The sequence below is a fragment of the Fulmarus glacialis genome, unplaced genomic scaffold, assembly GCF_000690835.1.
Source record: "Fulmarus glacialis isolate BGI_N327 unplaced genomic scaffold, ASM69083v1 scaffold6523, whole genome shotgun sequence".
Lineage (NCBI taxonomy): Eukaryota > Metazoa > Chordata > Aves > Procellariiformes > Procellariidae > Fulmarus > Fulmarus glacialis.
In genome coordinates, this window is record NW_009204802.1 from 20,467 (window position 1) to 41,939 (window position 21,473).

General features: G+C 39.3%; 1 protein-coding gene across 1 annotated transcript in view; it reads left to right on the forward strand.

Moving 5' to 3' along the window:
• Positions 1–21,473, forward strand: part of PPARGC1A (peroxisome proliferator-activated receptor gamma, coactivator 1 alpha) — a gene marked incomplete at its 5' end in the record, with an annotated part of 28,972 nt that overhangs the window by 1,967 nt on the left and 5,532 nt on the right. Inside the window, 6 exons of the mRNA XM_009575120.1 lie at positions 238–442; positions 4,542–4,587; positions 4,696–4,769; positions 12,638–13,550; positions 14,113–14,217; positions 14,354–14,474. Coding sequence (XP_009573415.1) covers positions 238–442; positions 4,542–4,587; positions 4,696–4,769; positions 12,638–13,550; positions 14,113–14,217; positions 14,354–14,474 — 1,464 coding nt within the window. The remainder of the gene's footprint in view (positions 1–237; positions 443–4,541; positions 4,588–4,695; positions 4,770–12,637; positions 13,551–14,112; positions 14,218–14,353; positions 14,475–21,473) is intronic.

Genomic DNA, 21,473 nt, shown 5'->3' on the forward strand with positions numbered 1-21,473 from the left:
AAATGTAGGAGAAATGAAATAAAAAGCTGCATAAATGTCATTTAGGAATTTTAAATGTAATTTTCTTTCCTTGTTCTGCAAACAATTATTCACAGCTCATAGATCTAGTACACTTAGACTGAATACTTCATTGAAAATCTCATCTCTTCAGAAAACCTATATCCATTCTGATAAGGTTCAGCTCACTAATTTTAGCTTTTTTTATTTTATTTTATTTTATTATGCCCCGTTTTTAAGACTGAGAATTCATGGAGCAATAAAGCAAAGAGCATTTGTCAACAGCAAAAGCCTCAAAGACGTCCCTGCTCTGAACTTCTCAAATATCTGACTACGAATGATGACCCTCCTCAGACCAAACCAGCAGAGAACAGGAACAGCAGCAAAGAGAAATGCACCTCCAGAAGGAAGCCCCATCTGCAGTCTCAGACAAATCATCTGCAAGGTAGGTGTGGGACTGCAGAACACAGTAGTACCAGCAGTACCAGCAGTAACGCAGGGAAGCTGAAATACCGCTGTTGTGAATATCCTCGATACCTCTTCTGTTCTTTGGATTGGTATTGTAAATCCGGCATCTCTTCTGTGCAGGGAGAATTTTAAAACAGTATAATGAAGTTAGAATTAGTTAGCTAGATTTAGCTTTTAAACAGTTTTAATCCTGTCTCTATTGCCCCCAGCCTCAGAAAAAAAATCTCAGGAAAAAAAAGTTTAACAAATACCTCATGTTAATATAACAAGCTAGCTGGAGACTTACTCATACAGTACTGTATCACTAAGAAATCATTATACCCCTAAACAAGCTGGGCAGGCCAGTTCATTAGCGAGCTTCTTTCTTTTTTGCTAGTGTAAAACTGAAGGCATTGTTAACCTGCCACATAGTCCTTAAGAGACAATAAATAGTGCTCTCATTGCTACAGAGAAAGCAATAAATGTGTCATTCCTGTTAAAGCTGGAATGCCGGTTTGTAATTTTATTTTGTAAATAGTTGAAAGTTTAGCTGCCGTCCTGATCTCTCTCTCTCTTTTCAGATTCTTTATGGCCAAAACTAAACACTTGTGTTGGCTTTTAGTATTCCCCGATGCATAAAGAACTGGTCTATATTACAAGCAGCTTCTATGACAGAGATGCAACTTAAAGCCCCCTCTCTCCCTTTCTCTCCCTCTCTTCCCCTGCCTGTTTTTCTAAGATAAAGGAAAGCTCTAAAAGCTTATGAGCCCAAAGGGAGGTTATTTTAAAGTTACTGTTACTTTAAAATACATCTATGTATATATATTGGCCTGGCATCTAGAAGGCCAGATGCCTATCTCAGTCACATCAGCGCAAATCCTGGATGACTCCACTAAAATCAATGGAAGTTATCTGGCTGCAACAGAGATTGGGATATGACCCTAAATGTGTTGTTCTGGTATTTTTAAAGCAACAATTGTAAACTGTATATGTTTTTTCTTCTTTTCCCCTCCCCCCTCCCTGCATTTTCAGCCCCCATCAAATCTAATTTTTCACTCTTCACTAGGAAGTATAAGCAAACGTAATAAAAATAATCTTCCCTTCCCACCACTAAATACCCTTCTCGCAGCTGTACATTCTGACATCCTAAGTATAGTTTTCCCCATTATGGTCTCAAATTCTCTGAACAACGTTTCTTGTAAGAAAGAAATCCAACTGCCCCTAGAGCTTCTTGGATGCCAACTGCCATTTCTTCTGGGTGGCTTCAGCAGTCTGCTTCACAGCAAAATGCAGACTGAACTGTAGGTGTAAACCCTGGGTCTCTTACTGCAATGGTACTGAAACACAGACCTGCCAGAAGTTACAGGGGGCTTTATTAACACTGTTGGGTGTTAAGGTGATATGTGAGAAGGTATATCATGAGTAACATGCTATATTCACATGTATATTATACACATACATAGGTGTATGCGCACACACACATAAATATGGATTATAAAATCTTCCTATTTAGATCAGACCTGCATTTTTTCCCCAGCTGAGGCAATTGTGTAGGTTCAGTGCAAAGAAGCAGGGCACTTTGGGTTGTGGAAACAGTGCAGGAGGAGAGGTTAGGACAGTCCAAAGGGACATGTAGCTAACTCACCAGTGTTTAACAGAGGACTGTGACTTTGGTGGTGTTGCAGGTGAAATTGCAGGCAGAGAGAAATTACTCTCTTCTTAATTCCTGCAGTTTAATTTACAGGCTTCTGAAATGTTGTTTTTTCATCAAATTTGCTTCATTCACCAATATATGACTTCAATATCAATGGATTTGCATATAATACAAATACAAGAATATAATCCTTTCAGCTTGGACAGTCAATTCATGCGGAATCAACCTTGCAAATTTAACTGATATTTGCAGACCTGCAGTCATTTGTTCATACATTTAATCAAAAGTACAAGAAAATTGGCTCCTTCTGTTTCAAAAAATAATCAGGGTCTGATATTTTCTTACAAAGTTAGGGAAAGCTTACAAAGGATAAGTCAAACGGTATTTTCCTTTAGGGTTATTGTTGCAAACATATTGCAAACCCACGGGAACGTCCACAAACCCATTCATGCCAAAGATCATCTGTGGTTTTGCATTGAAATTTGCCCATGAGGAAACTTAGTTCTTTTGAACCTGAATGTTTTCAATTTACAGGGACAAGCAACTTCATGTGAACCCTTTTTAATAAGAAAAAAACACACCACAGTAGACCTTGAAACTCTAATAAACAGGCACCATGGAAAATGATAGTGTCTTGGCTAAATATTTACACTATCAATAGCTGTATGTGAGGACGAATCCTTTGCAGGAATACTGTTTGGTCAAGCCCTTGCCTAGCAATAAGAAAACTGATGTGTGTTTTGGTATGCGGATTTCTCAGTGGGAGAGCCCAGTGATATCTGCCTAAAATGAATACATATGAGTGTGAGATAACGCTTTGGTTCTGTGCCCATCTCTGGCAGATTTGCACTGTGCCTCAGAGCTTCAGAATTTTATATATATATTCTGATGTGGGACTATTCTGTGGGAATAATGAGAGCTAGAATGAGACTTTTTAGAGGCTTAAATAGCTCTTACACATTCAACTTCCTTAGAAAGCCTAAATTGGGTAAGATTATGTAGATTTTTATCCTCTAAAAAAAAGTGGAAGCCTTTGTATGAAACTTTATTCCAGAGCCTTATTCTAAGGTCTGGGTTTTTTAAGCCAGTTTTACTTCTAGGTAGCCACTGGCTATCCCTAGATATATATAAAATACACACGAAGATGTGTCAGGTTACATTCAGTCTTACCGCACCTGGTTTTACGCACAAATCAGCGGCAGTGCTAGATCAGACAAATAACTCGTTGAGGTGCATCTCCTCATTCCGGCAGTGATTTCTGAGGAAGGTGAACCTGAGGTGAGCACCTGAGCTTCCATTTCTAACTTTCATATGAGGAGGAGGAGAAACAATATGCAGCTCTTGAGAATTGAGTTAATTTAAAAAAAAAAAAGTAATATTACTTCAGGAATGCTCTAGAGCTTATAAAAGTAATCAATTTGCATATAAAAGCCTTTAATGTTGATGGGAGCTCCAAGCTTGGAATGAATATGAAATATGCAGTAGTGACACTCTGGACAAAAGATCTGCAGTGCAGGAGTGTTCAAGGGGAACATTTTGTCTTAAGTAATTAATTTGCAGAAGAGATCCCCTGCTGTTGTTCTTGGTACAATGCTCTCTGCGTTTAAACATCAATCTAACTTCTGAAAAGTAAAATTTGCAAGTAATATTGTTTTTAATTTTTAAACATTTTACTGGCAACTAAAGGAATCTTAGTTGTATTACAATATCCTAGTTCTTGGCTTGCTTTGGGAAAATACAAGTTTGCATGAATAAAAGCTACTAAGGCTTGTGTTTTTATAACTAGAGCTTTGGTTTTTGTGTATGTTGGGATTGTAGTGCTGAGAGCTTCAACCCCATTTTTAACCATCTGTGACTATGACCATGGCTTGTCATAGTTTGCAGGATAATTTGCAGAAATTTGGACTATAACTGGTTGGACTCTGGCCTCATAGAAACAACCTATTCTCAGTGCTATATATAAAATTGTATATTGTAGAAGTAAAATTAACTGAATATTCATAACGTTCTGTTACTTCGTAGTTATTCTGCTGCTCCTGTTTCCAAATAAAACGTGAACTGTAGTCTAAATTAACTCTAAGAGAAATAACATTTTCATAGTGTATCCTGTAGAGTTCTTCATTGATTTTTAACATGTACCATTCTTCTTCTGAAAGGTTCTTGGCATTTGGGTTGTGTACTGTATTTCAGAGTTACAGTAATTGATGTAAATCATTGTTGAAATTTAGGTGCCCTTTTGGTACCAGTAATAAGGAATCAGGATGAGTCTCCTTATTTATCTACCTAAGATACACTGAAATGGCTATTGAACTATCAGAACTCAGCCCTAGCTGACTAACATGGGATTCCAGCACCAAAATAAAAAGAAATCTTTTTAGTATACGTTATGGAGTTTAAATATTAAATATTTAATATTCTATAATTGTTTTCTTTTTCCCGTTAGCCAAACCAACAAGTTTATCACTTCCATTGACGCCCGAGTCACCAAAGTAAGTACTAAAAAGTGCAAACATTTATAAAAGGGAGGGGGGTTCAATAGATTTTGGCTACAGCAACTCCATTTCAGCTTGTTTTTATAAATGTGCCCTGTCTTCCAGTGATCCCAAGGGTTCCCCATTTGAGAACAAGACTATTGAACAAACCTTAAGTGTGGAACTCTCTGGAACTGCAGGTGAGAAATGGGGAGTGCTGGCTCTTCCTTTAAACATGGCTCGTGTGTGTGTTTGTTCATTTTAACATACCACATGTACACCAAGATCTCACAGAGGTCTCCAGCAGAGGAACTGCAGTGCAGTTTAGCATTGACTTTTTGTCCAATTACCCGAGAAGGAACATGTTTGAAAGTATGGCTCCAAACCTACACAAGAGAGCATAATTTCTGGGAAAATATGAATGAAACCATTTATCTGTTATACTTCCCCATTTCCCCATAGATTTGTGTACTGCTAAGCACCATCTTTCAAAGACAAACCCCACAGCACAGTGTAATAGATGTTACAGATGGAAAAGTTATGTCATCCAGTCTGTCTCCAGGCTGGTCTAGGGCTGTACGTGACTGCATGTTTCAGTGTTTTGTCAATTCTGGATTAATATATCACAAATAACAGCTTTCTCCTCTGCCACTGAAAAACTATTCCATAGCTTAGAGGTAATTTTTAAAATTGGTATTCATTTTATATTCTTCCCTTCTCTTTATTTCTTCTGTTAGCACACTTCACACAACCTCCCTTTATCCTCCTCCTCCTTTCAGATCCCTGGTGTTTGTACCTTTTGAAGATTTGTAGATTTTTTATCATGTGCTGGTTTAGTTCATGCACCACCCATTGCACTCATTTAATTCATCTGCTCTTTTTTCCGCTAAAGTCAACTCTTTCAGAGTCAGATCTGTTTTATTGCTTTCCTCTGAACTCTCTTTTGCCTCCATTTTCTGAAGTGTCCAGAACTGAGCACAAGAGCACACGCTGAGCTTCACCTGAGCTATTGCCAAGACAGTTTTCTTTCTCAGTTGTGTAATACTGAAAAATAAGAGATGTACTTGGCATGTGCTTCTTTCAGGGTAACAGTGGATTGTAAATTATGTGATCTCTAGCATTTTGGGGGGCATTGCAAAATATGTCTTCAGGTACCATAAATCAGCTTGGTGCCCCTAAATTCAGTGGCAGCTTTACACAAGAGCAGGCCCAAGCACTAGATTTGTGTATGTCCTTTGGGCTTTCACCTCCCTACAACCATCATTTCACTTTTTCAGAAACTTCTTCATTAGTTCAGCATTCAACATGCACACTTTCCTCTGCTGTGACCTGAAAACCTGCAGTCTTAATCATTCCTCCCATGACAAAAGGAAGCATCCTTCCAATGCACCTTCTTTTTGCAAACCCAACACAAACATAGCAAATTCACTGTATGCAGCAGGATAATCCTGTTCAGGGCCAGTAGGCCTGAAGCATGGAGAAGCCTTTTTTATCATTATTGGAGAGCAAATCTGCACGAGGGTGCCCATTTGTAAGCACACTGGTAAGTCAGTGCTTAGTGCTGCCAACTGAAAGGGGCAGATGAGGTGACTACAGCAGAGTGGTACAAGCAGTGATACAAGTTGAAATCACTGAAGGGAGCAGTGTTTTCTCCCAGCCAGAAAGGCAGCAGCCTGCTCGTCCCATCAGCTGACTAGACAGAAATTGGGAGTCGGTCTGACCCATGGATAGTCCTCTAATATCACCTCCATAATGGCAATGGGAATGGTCTTGGTATTACCAAATTCATTGCGTTCCATCAGCTGTGCACAGAGGAGGAAACAAAACAGCTCTGTAGTTGTCTTAGACAATATAACCAGGAGAACTAGAGTATTAAAAAATGCGTCAGAAGCTGTGAAACAGCACAACTGGACAAATAGGTGAACAGGAATGTTGTACTATGAAAACATGATTTTCTTTTCCTCTGGAAGTAAATAGAGTCTAGCTAGAAAATAAACTGATGATAATCAGGAAGAGTAAGAGTTGGTGGAGCGTGTGTGTCCAGGGAGTTGAGGCAGTGTTACCAAGCAGCGTACATGATGGTGGCTCTTGGACTTCATGTTGCACTTGCTCTGGTCTTCACAACGCCTGTGAGGAGGTTTCAGGAGATTGTATTTCATCACTTGGTAGCTGTATTAATCTCTGCCTTCACATACATGTAGATTTTATTTTTATATTTGTTTATGTATATAAATCTATAAAAAGATGAGTGGTTGTGCATGTCTTTTTAACTCATTTATATTGCAGTAGTGTCTTGTGTCATGAGTCTGCTTGTGCTGGAAGCAGACAAGTGCATAACAGAAACAACCTTGAGTACTGAAGAACTTACAGCGTATGTGAGTAAATCGTGGCAGAATTGGGACCCACTTCAGTTTTCAAAAAAAAAAAAAAAAAAGAAGGAAAAAAATAGTGGCAGTAGTGATTAATAATACCTTGGAGTTCTTAAGTGAGACCCTGGCAACTCCAAATTATATCCAGATAACCGCATTGCTCATTGTCCTTATATAGGGCAGCTTGCACTGTACAAGCACTATTTATTATAATTTAAATAGGAGTTGCCTTGATCTCACTGCCGAATTGAAAAGACCATTAGCAGTGCTGCTCGCACTATCGAAGCACAAAGTATTTTAATATAAATAGCAGCTCTCTTGATCTCTCTGCTGAAAACAACATTGGTTCCCTCACTGATGAATTAACTATAGAGTAGAAAAATAAATAAATAAAAGCATTTCCCACATGAGCCATCAATCTTCGTCACACGCACATTTTGGATTCATGTATCTAAAGGCAAACTGAAACCGTTCTCTTGCCGATGCTGTATCTTGCTTTACAACGGATTTGTTAGTAGTCGTGAATGTAACTTTGTCCTCCCTAAAACTGTCAAAACATTGATTTGTCAAATTACAAGGAACAAATATTTTTTTAAAGTGTTTTCAAGCCACACATAAGAATTCCTTGAATGCGCTTTAAATAAATGGCCTATGATAGAGGAATAAGCCCATTGCTATCTAAAATTCCAACTCCTGCAGCTGATTTCTAGTGCTATTCTAAGGAAAATGGACGAGAACATCATGATATGGAGGGAGTCCTAGGTGATGATAATGTAGTGGATGAAATTTCTGTGTAAGGTGAGTCTCATTCTGAGTAAGAGGCTCGCAAGAGGTCCTTCTCCCTTTGTTTCCACAGCTAGCTGCATTGCCAACCCTTTGCTAAAAGGCCGTGGGCTTGAACCTCTGTAATGTCTTCCAGGAACATGGGACGTTTCTGTGTCACTGCAAGACCTCTTTCCTCTTTGTTACCAGTCAGGTTGAGGGGGCACCTGCAGGCACAGGGACTAGGAGGATGACTCGCCCTCTGGAGGTGGCTGTGTTTCTCTTGGTGATAGAGGGCTCCTCAATGATTGTCTTAGACTTTCTGCTGAACTTCTAAATGCCAGAAGTTAGATGGTGTGGCGTGTTTGAAATTCAGCGCTCTCTGTTCTCTCAGTGTCTTTTTAAACCTACACTCCTAAATACTCAAAGCTATTATGTAAGTGAGTTTACACACTTAAGGCTCAATCAGTAACTGGAAGGCTATTTCCACCCTCTTATCTACAACAGGTGACTTGGTGAAAAGTCTCTCATTTGCACACAGATCCCTGTAATTTACCTAAGCATAAAACTCCTCACCCGTCTTTCTTGGGTGCAAAATTTGATTTCTCCAAAAAGATGACAGAAAAGCTTTATGAACACAATCAGCTTGAATAGTCATTTGGAATTCATGAGCATCCTTGAGGATACTTATACCCTGCTATTTGCCCACCTCTAGATCTGTGTTACCTCTTAGTTGTCAGAACAAATACTTAAAATCTGTCATATAAGAACATGTTTGACCTCAGAATGATTTCTCATAAAATGAGGTGTTAGATTCAGAGAGTTGTCCAGAGGGAATAGAATCTAGTAAATTATTTGATATTTTCAGGCGTCTGTGTTTATTCTCTGCAGCACTGACAACAGGATTAAACTGAATACTCAACAAGCGTGCAGTTTTTTATTATATGATGGCTATTTAATTTTGTTATATTTTCCTGGCTTCTGCAATCTTGTGCCACACAAAAGCTCTTCTGACTCTTTTACTGAATGAGCTGTTACCTTGTGTTCAGTGTTTTAAGTGGCCTTAAATAATGTTTCCCTTGACAATCCATTTTAAAACTTAAAAGGTATAAAAGAATTCATTTTCAATGCCTTTCAAAAGCCCAGTGCACATGTAAAAAGGTTCCAGGGCTGTGTTCCCCAAAAGACACTAATTCTCAGCCCCCTCAAAGCACAACAAACATCATCAAACATTTAAATGCTAACAGTTACAGTAGAGTTTTAGAAAGATCGGTGTCTGTGTAAAACAGCATTGCAAATCAGTCCTAAAATCTCAAGATGTCACATTTTATGCAAAGGCACTCCCCTAATTTCTGCTTATCAACCTAGCTGAGCTAAATGAGTTACTAAGGGTTTTTTTTAGTGGAGTTTTGGAATGTATCAAAAGTAGTTTCATTCTCCCAGAGACTTTCTTGAAAGAAGTCACTCGGGCAAGGTGGCAGAGTCGGCACACATGCAGACACCTTTTGTTGCACAGACACGGGGAAGTCGGTGCTGCTTCAGCAGCAACGCTGGCAAATCGATGTACGCTATTTTCAAGCACAAGATCACCGAGTGAGTTCATAGTATATAGACAGAGCAAGGCAAAGTGCAAACGTACCATTTACTGAAGCCATTCAATTAAAGAAAAGTCCCTACAAAGAAAATGGTTTTATAGCATGTCATGAAAAAATACTTGCCTTTTACTTTAAAAAGAAAAAGACTGTTTAAGGGGGTTGATTGTAGAGTATGTACCACTTCTAACAGATTTGCTGTGCAGAAGTACATAAGTGTGAGTGATGTAGAGGTACTTGTTTATTATAGAGCACATTTCAATGCAGTAATCATAAATATTGCTAAGGTTGTGCTCTGTTGAAATATGACCTACATACTCTTGATTGTTTGTGTTACGTGATTTGTCTGACACCCATTACATTCTGGGTAATGGCAGCCATTTGTTGCTGTGCACAGCAGGCTCTTTTGACAAAAGAAAATAGGCAGCAATAAAAAAGCTATAGTCTGAATTACATTCTGCACAGCGCTGCACTGCTGAGAGTTTGTGCAAGTGTGTTAACAATGCTCTGAACTGCCTCTTGTCAGCTTTCAGCCCGTAATGGCCATCTGTCCTTCCATAAATCTGTCAAAACCTGCTAAGTTCAAGAGAGAGCACAGAATATACCTTGTACTGTCAACGCTAAAATGTACACACTGGTGGAGAAATCGGCACATATGAAATATTCCAACGGTTATAGAATATTGTAACGCCGTTGATGTGGGATCATGGCCCTCGGTGAAGATTACCAGGGATTAGTGTGAAGATGAGCAAGTGTGCAGCCAGCTGGTTTTCTCAAAGTTCACAGTTTGGAGATTGGTCATGAGACACGCCGAAGGTGGACTCCATAGCAGTGACATGAATTCAAAACTTCATTCCCTCCTCCATGCCCTGATGGAGGTTTGTTCAAAAGTTAAAAGAACATTTTCCAACTTCTATCTGTTTCTACTTGCCTGTGCACTTCCTGCTTCTGCTGAAAACCAGGAAAAAAGCCAAAATGCCACGAGGAAGCCCTTTCTTAGGCTGTCCCCAGCACAGTTCTGCCAGCAAGAGAAGTGCCAGTAAATTTAGCTTAGTCTGTACTTTTGCAAGGGTTTTTTTTGCTAGGGTTTTTTTTTTCCCCTCCTCTAAAGATTGTTGGACTCCTTGTCAGGCTTCTGGAAATCGTTGTGCTCGGTGTTTAGCTTGCTTCCTGCCAGGGCTAGCTTTAAAGAAGTGGAAATGGAAACAATATTTTACTTTGAATATTGGATTATCTCTGGGGTTTCTTTGCCTGAAATTCTTAAATATGCATGATCATTGTGGAGTGGTTGTATTTCTGCTTCATTCTTTCTTCAAAACTACATCCAAAAAATCAGTAACTAACCCCAGAGCTTCTCATGGGCTGTATAATTTCATGAGTAAAAGTGACAGTTCTAAATTCTTTATCTAGAAAACAGTCTTTGCTTACTCAAATCTTTGTTGAATCTGAGCCTGAAGTTTTAAACCAGAAATTATTACTGCAGAATTTTGAAGAGGACTGTTCTCTTCATTTTACCAAAAAATCATTTGGTAGTCAAAAATATTTGTTAGTGAGGAGGTGGATGAGGTGTGAAATACATACTGCTGACTCAAGTGAATTTTCAGGAAGGAAGAAAAAATTGAGGACTCAAATTAAAGCAAGTAGTTTAACAGTGATGGCTTTGCACAAAACTTTTTCACTATTAAATTCAAATTTGAGGTAACTAGAGTTTTAGGTGTCATTATCCTTGCCTCAGTTTCCCTGACTTCTGTGGCATTAGGCAAAGTCTTCACATAGCCACGGGTGGCTCATAAACATTTTTTCCAAACGTTCAGGCAAAATCAAGCTTCTCTCTCACATCAAGTATTCATGCCTTGGTACTCCTATCTTCTTTTTTTCTGGAACAAATTCATTGCAGCTAATGCAATGGGACTCCCAGTCTCCATTTATGCTCCTTAGGGAGCACTATGCATTGATGGACACTTCTCCTTCTTTACAGCAAAACACTACAAAACGTGTTCTGTTTGCATTGATCTGCTGAGCTCTGTTGCGTGGTTAAAAATACAAAACAAGACTCTATCGCCATGTTTGAAATACACATTTCCTGTAAGTGTGTCTGCCCTCTCTTTTCATTCTTGCTAAGGAAGTAACGGAAAGCTCATTGCTTGGGCTAGAAGAAGAAATCTTGGGCAGCATCAGCCTCTGGAGTGCTTAAGGATGATCTGGGTTATCTAGGAGAACTCCCTAATCTCGGTCTAATTCGTTTAATTTTAAGCACATATACTTCTGAATTACATTAGGGTCAATTGGATGGAAGCAAATTTTTCAAACATAACATACTAAGTACCTTCCTGAAGAGTAATTATTTCCTGAAGAGTGGCTGCAGTTTGCTATTACTCTGCCCTGGTGTCCTGGGTTATCCTTTTGTACAGTCTGAAGAAATTCTATGATTTCTATAGAAAATATTGAGAGTTATATTTTACTCTTATAAAAATAATTGGAAGATGCTACTTCGGTTCCCTGGTTTTACTGGAATGGGCTGTAGTCCTTCCTGCAATTTTGTCTCACCATAGTGATATAATCTATTACAGTTATGTGAACAATCCTGGTAGTTAGTGGTATCTTTAGTCTTTGAATACTTACCTGTTTCGACTCCTTACTTCATGACTCTCACTAATATTTAGTTCTAAATGCAGTGGTTCATTACAGTTGCAGTTGTCCTATTGTTCACTTGGGTTTCAGTTGCAGAACCACATTTCAGGTAAAATGTGTTAGTTAGGCTTACATGAATGTATTATACATACATTAGCAATGGTTTACTAAGTTAATGAACTGTGGAGACAAAGAGTCATTGCAGTCGAGTTGTAGAGTTGCTGTACTTCCTTGCATTCAAGTTCTGTGTCCCACCGAGGTTCCTTTGGTAGCACTCATTTATTTTTCTCGGGCTTGCTTTTATTCAGGTTTTTGTCTGCTAATTTCTTTAGGTTTTTGACAGTGCCAGTCTTTTGACTTTTGATTTTTATATCAAAATCTTTTTGATTTTTAACAAAAAAGTCTTTTGGTTTTTATCTCTTGATCTTTTCTATCAAAATCTGCAGAGAGAGAGGCGGATGTCATGGAGGAAGGGAAGGGGCAGAAATGATGCTGAAGATTAATGGCAATGCATTAGTACTGTTGCTATTGTTGTCACTAGACCTTTGGTGTCTCATACCCTAAACACTCTTATTCCCAGTATTAGTAGTGTTAAATTAAAGTGACACAGAATGGGTCTTGCTTTGTATCTGTTTTAAAGAAGCACTCAAGCTGCCTTTATAAACATTGTATGTGTGCTAAAAAGTATTCTGTTCCTCCTTTTTTTCCCCTTAGGCCTAACTCCACCTACGACCCCTCCTCATAAAGCCAACCAGGATAATCCTTTTAGGACTTCACCTAAGCCGAAGTCATCATGCAAGACTGTTGTACCACCTTCAAAAAAGCCCCGCTATAGTGAGTCTTCCGGTTCTCAAGGAAATAACCCAATCAAGAAGGGTCCAGAACAGTCTGAGCTGTATGCACAGCTTAGCAAGACTACAGTACTGTCCAGTGGACATGAGGAGAGAAAGACAAAACGGCCCAGTTTGCGGCTGTTTGGTGACCATGACTACTGTCAATCTGTGAATTCAAAATCGGAAATACACATTAAAATATCCCAGGAACTTCAGGACTCCAGAAAACTAGAATTTAAGGATTCTTCACCTGGGTGGCAGTGTCAGATTTGTTCTTCTTTAGAACAAGACCAGTATTTCAAGAAAGAGACTTTACAGACAAGTAAGCAGGGATCCCATGGTAATAACAGAAAACAGCTCCAAGACCAGGAAATTCGGGCTGAACTGAATAAGCATTTTGGTCACCCCAGCCAAGCTGTTTTTGATGAAGAAGCAGATAAGACCAGAGAACTAAGGGACAGTGATTACAGTAACGAACAATTCTCCAAACTACCTATGTTTATAAATTCAGGACTAGCAATGGATGGTCTCTTTGATGACAGTGAAGATGAAAGTGATAAACTATGCTACCCTTGGGATGGGACACAAGCCTATTCATTATTTGATGTATCGCCTTCTTGCTCTTCTTTTAACTCTCCATGCAGAGATTCAGTGTCTCCACCCAAATCCTTATTTTCTCAAAGATCCCAAAGGACACGCTCTAGATCAAGGTCCTTTCCTCAACGCAGGTCTTGTTCCCGTTCTCCATATTCCCGATCGAGATCAAGGTCGCCCTGTAGTAGATCCTCTTCAAGGTACGGTACAGCAAATTTATGTGTCATCATCATAGTTAATAAGAAGGAAACCAGCAAAAACATAAAGCAACTTAAAGGAAAGAAAGAAAAAACATGAAATAACTTAATCCAGTGTAACTCGTTCTATCGCTCCTGAGCTGATTAACTCTGAAGGTTACGGGGTTGCTACAGAAACACTTGTTGCCGTTATCCTTTAAATTTGCCAAGTTTACGCTTTCTGAGTGGAGCCAGTCAGGTCAGCGGCAGAGCAATTGGTGAGAGATGTACACAACTAACCTTTCCCATTATCTGCGAGCTGCCCGGTGCCAATCTAGCTGCAGTCCCTATCAGATGAAGTTGACAGTGGCTGACTCTCTGCTCTGTGTTAGCCTCAATAAGGAACATTACAGAAGGGCAGGGGGGGAAATCGCTTGAGGCCCCTTAGTTGAGTAGGAGATCGCAAACTGTCACTGGAAAATCTCACTGTGGTAGCTTAGAAGAAATTGTAAGTTCGTCAAAGAGGTAGAAGATGGCGTCCATAGATTCAAACTGAATGACAGGGGTGAATGTGTTTCTTCTGCAGATCTTGTTGCTATTATGAGTCCAGCCACTGTAGACACCGAGCATACAGAAGTTCTCCCTTACGTGCAAGATCGCGATCCAGATCACCGTACAGTCGCAGACCCAGGTAGTGCATTTTGCCAGCATCTGGTTTGCTTTGCAGCTCGTTCTCAAAAGATAATGAAGCATTACAGAAATTGTATTACTAACTTTACATTCACAAATGCAGGTGCTTGATTTAATGACTAAGTTATGTTTCCTAGATATGACAGCTATGAGGAATATCAGCATGAAAGGCTGAAGAGGGAAGAATACCGCAAAGAGTATGAAAAACGGGAATCTGAAAGGGCCAAACAAAGGGAGAGACAGAGGCAGAAAGCAATTGTAAGCACTGTGAAGATAACTTTCATTTTGAAATAGATTTCTGTTTCTTTTCATAGATTTCTAAAGCTAGAACTCAGACTTTATTTTCTTTCTTTTTTATAACAGAAAAAACAAGATACAAAAATCTGCTTACATGTATGTCTTAGTATTTCGAATTTCATGCAAATATGTGTTTTCATAACAATTTGTGTTTTGATGTTACAATACTAATTTTTTCAGGTTCTATAAATTGCAACTCTCCAAGGTTTTCACAGTCAACAGATATAAAGGGCTTACTAGAAAAAGGTTTCATCCCAGACAACAGACAGTTAAAAGCGAACCAGTCTATTTCTTATATAGATCTATCAGTGAACCTGCATTTTATACTATATATCACCTACCAGAGTGCCAGTAATCAATGTCTATTTTCTATATTTCTGGTTTTTTACATAAGCAATATAAGGAGTCAGCTTACATACTGATCGCTGAACTTTCATAGTAGCTGTAATTGTCTATACAGAGTGTGCAGATAACAGAATTCAAAACTGGGATCCAAAGGCATGAGTTTAATTTTTTTTTTTCCTGTCTATGACTCGGTTAATTTTTAAGTTATTTTTAGCAAAATAAATAGTCTGAAGACATGGTGCAATTTAAAAATGTCACTTAACACTGGCCCTTTCATAATGAATATGTATTATTTAATTATTTTGTTCATCAATGTTCTGTGTGAAACAACTGAAATACCTGAGGCAAAGGAAATACCCATGTGGGGATGAGCAACTCCCTTGGCTGTTGTAGCAGTAGGACAGAAGAATGCCTATTAAACGGACAGGTGGCTTTTGCCCCTTTTTAGTTCCCCATTGGCAACTGCATGATGGTTTTGATAAATTGGGAGCTGCTGTAAATCGGGACTCCTCTTGTAGTTGTTAAGCCCATTTGGTGGCTCACCTTAACATTTTCCACTTGGTTTTCTGTGTCCTGCTCTTTCCGTTCAGTTGTACCTTCACTGCTGTTCTGGCTGTGCTCTGGGTCTTGCATGAAGTGGTACAGACTGGGACACTTCATCTTTGTTTCCAGATTTTCCCTTAGTGCTCTGTCCAGGGCTCACCAAAATAAATAGGTCTTTTTTCCAGTGCCTTTAGTGGACTTTGTAGTAAAAGGTGATTTGTCACACCCTCGGCAGCATTTCTCCTAATACTTATACCTACACAACTGGGAGTGTGTAGAGATTGACAGAGACTGGTGTAGTCTTCAGCAACGAGAAGTTCTGGGAGAGAATAGACACCTTTATTTTCTGATTTTTGTCTCTGCTACTATTGTTCTTAGTGTGCTTCATCAAATCATTTCGCTTTTCCCTGCTTCAGGTGCCCTATCTACAAAGTGTGGGTGATAGGTGTATTTTGTAAAGCATGAGATTTAGAGCTATAACATGCTCTGCTGTGCTGATCTGAAACTCAGTGAAGGCAATGGAACAATTTTGCTTGGCTTCAGACAGGGCTATATTTAAGTCAATTGTTGCAGTTAGTTTTAAAATATCTGGCTTCCATCTGCTTAGAGATGAACACTACCTTCCAGCAATTGTAACTTATGCTGGCTGTTCTCTCTTAGATCTAACACAAATTGGAGATTCAAGTAGACGTCTGTCATGGGTGTATCTTGCTACTTCTCAATTACTGTACCTTACCGGTATAAATAAATATGAATCCTGCTGCAAAGGTAGAAAATTTGATTTAGTTTAAAACAAATAAGTATTTGGCAAGTAGCTAATCAAAAGAAAAGGGAAAAAGGAAAGAAAAGAAACTTAAAAAGCTCCAGATATGCTGCATCATAACTTCCTGTGTTAAAAATTTTAGACGTTTCAAAACCAAGGTTGAATTTATTTTCTTTCTAAAGTAAGCATTGTCATGATAATTAACTTCATTAATGAAATTATTTATTAATAAACATAAATAAGTCAGAACTAAAAAATAAATATCAATAAACAGAACATGGCAAAAACTTAAAATCCAGTCACCTGTATAAGAGCTGCAGGAGATGTAGATGAAATCCTATTAACTTCTTTATCCAAAGTTTATCAGTGCTTTTACTTTAAAAATCTGTATTGAATCATGCCAGTTTATTCCTTGTGCAAATAAGTAGGGGTTAGGGGACAGCAGAGAAAGGGAAGCCCTGATCCCATGAAGTCAGTGATAAAACTTTTATTATTTCTAGCATTCTCTGCTCCTTTTCTTACTCCTTTTGGCTTATGAGTCTCTTTTGTGTTACTCTTCTCTTTCTTGAGGGATTCAACTCAACTCATTTATTGTTCAGCCACAAGAATCTCCTCTCTCTTTCCTTGAACTCTTTCCACAGTCCCATAAATTTAGATTTCTTTGCTCTCTGCGTTGGGGAATTTTTTATTTTCTTTCTAGCCCATTCTCGTGCTGCCAGAACTGATTCATGGCCACATACCTCCAGATACTGTTAAAAGAATGGCCCAAAGATTGGGCAGTACTAATGTCTCAGGTGTTACACAGGGTAGGTGGCTTTTCTTCATGAGAAGCACCGTGCTATGATCTCAGGAGTTAGTTGTAGAAAGGATGCACAGCGGAGACGGAACAGAAGTTATGACTGAGCTAAAAGCCATCAGGTATTATTGGTTCAATGTCTAGCATTAGTCTCCATGTGACAACAAGAGCAGGAGACCTAGGAAAAAGAAATGAGAAAAAATGTCACATATTTTAATCTGTCAAAACCATATGTGCAGCAATGCCCTCTGATTGTGCAGGCACCTTCTATTTTGGCAGACGTGAAGGCATATTGGCAGAATGCTGAGGAGGCTTGTTTTAGAAGCCTGTGCTCATGCTATATGGCGGAGGCGTGTTTAAATGGCTGCCCCTTCAGTCTTGCACACAACACCTTCACTGCAGTAGCTTCAGATCAGTTAGAAGCCAGGGCTCGCATTTCCCTGTATGTCTAGACTTACAGCTATATACAGGTGGCTTGACTTCAAAAGGTACTGTGATATTCTTCTCCTCTTCCTTTTTTTCTTTTCCCCTCTCCAGTTACTGGAGATTCAGTGCCTTTTTTGTATATTGGGGTCTTAATTTTGAGCAGTCATGCTTGAAAAATATGGGCTGAGCCCACAAGACATTTTCCGGTTAGAGAGTCAGAAAAATATTTTTATCATTCATTGATTCATTTATTTATACTTTTGATTGTGATGCCTTTGCTAACTGAACAAATGTTAGCATAGCTTAGTTTGATCTTGACTTGATTTATTTCACTGGGTCCCCATTTTGTTTTAGAATGGGTCCTCATTGAACGTAAGGATGGTCTGCCACCGAAACTTACTTAACTTTATAACGTTAACCAGATCATAGTGGAGACACATTCATCATGAAACTTGAGGAGCAACTGCAGGACAGGACAGTCTACTTAGGGCTTTGTAGAAACTGGGATCAAACCCCCAACCAAGGCAGATCACAGTGATTTGCCAAAAAGACTGAGGGCCTTTTTTCTTCTGATACATCCCAGGAAATTTCTGAGTTATGTGGCTTTTTACTCCAGCAGCTCATTAGACCATGCGGCAAATACTTTCCAAGGCATGGCGTCAAAAGTACAGTTAGCACATTTCAATTCTGGAGTCACCAGTTCGTGGTTCCCCATTGACATGGTGCACCAGGGCTGGGAGGTTAAACTGCCGGATGAGCAGCCTCGTGTTCTGGATCTCCGCTACTCTGCTGCTCTGGCCACGGTACTGACTTACGGTCACATCCTCCCTGCAGCTCATTTACTGCGTGCGCTGGCTGCTGCCAGGAGGTGCTAACAAAATCAGCTTTTATACCTGAGTAGAAAATTACTATTAACATTACTACTTTTCATTTCTAAGTGGTGACAGCCTCCATGAGACAAGTATCAAGAGTCCCTGTCCCAGAGAGCTTACGGACGTAAGAAGATAAATGCGCTGTGAGGCCACTGTAGTGGAAAGAAACACATGGTTTCAAAGAAAATAAATTGCTCTACAACAGGAAGGCAGGAGAAGGGTGGTTTCATAAATGAGTGCTTGGCTTCTCTAAAGTCTAAAACCAGAGTCAGCCTATAATGGAGTGCATTTCCACTAATGAAGGATCCAATGTACGTTGTATATTTAGTTTGGATTTTTTTGTCGTTGCTCATCTTGATGGCCTTGATCCCAGCACTCTAACTTTGCTGTATGAGTTGCTGAAAATGTATCAAATGGGTTACCTAAATCTTGAGGTTTACTGGTCCATCATTATTCTTCTAGCAGTCACCATGGAGTGTGGCTGAACTGTTTCAGTCCTCAGTTAGCCACACAGCAGCAGTTGACAATTTTGTGCAATGTTCTTTCTTTTTTTTCCAGTTTTCATGATTCTTCCTTTTGCCATTCATACTTGCCCACAAGTCATACTTATTCTTCTTTAATACAGAATCTAATCTATATTATTACGTCAGACTCCTAAGCTTTAATGGCTTTTTCCATCCATAGCATTTCTATTTTTTAAACTCTGTCCAACCATTCCCATTGCACTTTCAAAATGGTGTTTGGCCTCCAGCTCTAAGGATAAAAGTCTTCATGGCTTTCTACTGGAAGAGGAGAGAAGTCACTTGTCATGGAAGGCAACACAGGCACGGGGCTTGCACCCAGCCAGACGCCCATGCTGGAGGTAGCAGCAGAGCCTTTGACAAGCCCATGGCACACACCAGCTTTAAAATGCCTCTGGATTTCTTCTCTCAGCTTCACATAAAGCGTTATCTGGCTCTTGGAGAGCTAGATATGCACCACGGATGTGCAGACAAAAAGCGGTAGGGAAAATGGGGACAGCAGCACTATGCGGTGTTACCTTTGGGGTGGCTGCCTTCAGTTCCCACAGACGCTGCTTAGCAGCACCACGGGCAGGCAAAGCAAACAACTGTTGGGTGAAGAAGCCTAGTACAAAAAACCATGCAAAAACTAGTACATCTAATGGTCTGTGCTTTAGTTCCTTGCGAAATAAAAGATTAAGAATGAGGAAGGGGAAACAAAGTTTTGGAGGAAGCCTTTGCTAGAGAAAAAGATCCTTAGCATCAGTGAATGTTTTGCAGGATGAGTGGTCCCTTTATTGACCCGTAGATATGTAAGGTATATCCTGGTCCTGTTTTCTCAAGTTTTGGCGTTCTAATGCTTTAGTATTTTCATTTGAGACTTGAAATACTGCTTTTCAGTCTGAGATTTTCTGCCACATCTGCCTATTCAAATGTTTTTACTGCAAGGAAGAAAGCAAGATTATGAAGAAGGAGCTTTAGATAAATGGAAAGAAGACAGACATGTTGGGCCTGAGGGAGTTGGCTGGACTCTTCTTTCTTCCTTTTTTTACCTGGCAAAGCAATGAACTACACTTAAAGCTTACGATGCAAAATAAATCATCTGCGCTTTTGGGAGGGAAATATGAACAGTATCTTCTGGAGTTTCCTGCAGGTTCCCTTTGCCCGCATTAAATTGAAAACAAAAGCTTTTCTCTGCTGTTCTCTAGGTTTCGAAGTCATACATCATCTCCTCTAACAAGTGCAGTAAAAAGCATACTTAATATGCACGTATGGACTTACGCATGTAACGTATTATAATATAAAGGTCTTTAACATTTAGAGATATATTGTAATCTTGTTAGACTTGTATAGCTCTTATTATTAATGGGAATAAAAGGAGGTGTCTCTGTGAATACAAATACATTCTTTATAATTGCTTTAAATAAACCAAAGTTAACCAAGACAAAGACAACGCTGTATGAATCCTGTGTTCTCCAGTATCTTACACCATCATGGCACTCTGCTTAAAAAAAAAATACTTGAACACATCTCGTCATGTGTGCACACTGGAGGACATATGGTGCATTTCAGCTTTAAATTTGAATTTCCTTATTTTTGCAGGTTTAACTTATTCCCTTAATGATAGTTTAACAGGCTTTTTTTTAATTGTTCAGTTTTGTTTTATTACAGTTGTCTTAAAGGCATATTAGAGATATAAAAGTTATTAGAGAATAGAAGAAGGAAAGATTGCGCAGGCATGCACACAGACTTACGGAATTATTTCCATCACACTGTAATATAACAATCTCCATGTCAGTGAGTGAAACATTATGTTTTTTCAGTTGAGATGTATTATCTCAGCTAAAGTATATTAGACAGTCTGCTATGTTATGTTCTGCTCCATCTGGTCAGTCATTTAGGTTCAATAGCAAGTATCAATGGAATTGTTTCTTATCAAGTGTTTCAGTGCGGTTAAATCCTTGATTTGGTAAAACAGTCTGAAAAAGTAATTACTGTGCATATGCAGATTTTCCTGTTTTTGAAGTTTATGGCACCCAACCATACTGAAAGTAAGCAGAATTAGAATGGGGGAAATGGAAGAAATGCAGATTTCTATTGCTTGCACTCTACAGTCCCTAGTTCGCAGCAGCCCTACCCAAACTCCTCTGTCAGGAGGGTCAGGGCTCTGGACTGGGACACAGCAGAGAGAGAGAGAAAAAGCAGCAGCTGTCTGAAAAGTACCCCTCTTTCCTAAATTTATGGCCACCAATGAGCACACTTGTCCTTCTTTTAGCCATGCTAGCTTTTCCAAACTGCACTGCTATGGCAGAGAACAAGGGCAGCTTTTGGACCACGCACTTTGGAAAGCATAGCATTCAAAAATGAAAGTGTCTGTCCCAGCAGGGTTATAGAGGACTACAAAGGCAGTCACCTTGGTTCCTTACATAATCAGAAGAGGCAGTAGTTTCAAGCATCTAAATGAGATACTTACCTGATCCCATTGATGAAGGAGAGCATATACATACTTTGGTAGAGCAATGAGGGACTCCGCTGGGCTGACCAGGGAGCTGTAAAGGACCCAGGTGGTTCCAGTGGTCACTTCTTGTGCCATAACTTAGTGGGTAGGGCTTTTGGGTAGGAGCATTTGATTCTTGGATCTCTGTTTTCTGGAGCTTTAAACTCACTTTCATTTCTCAGGAGCTTAGACTAACTGGATCTGAGCCCCTGAGGTTT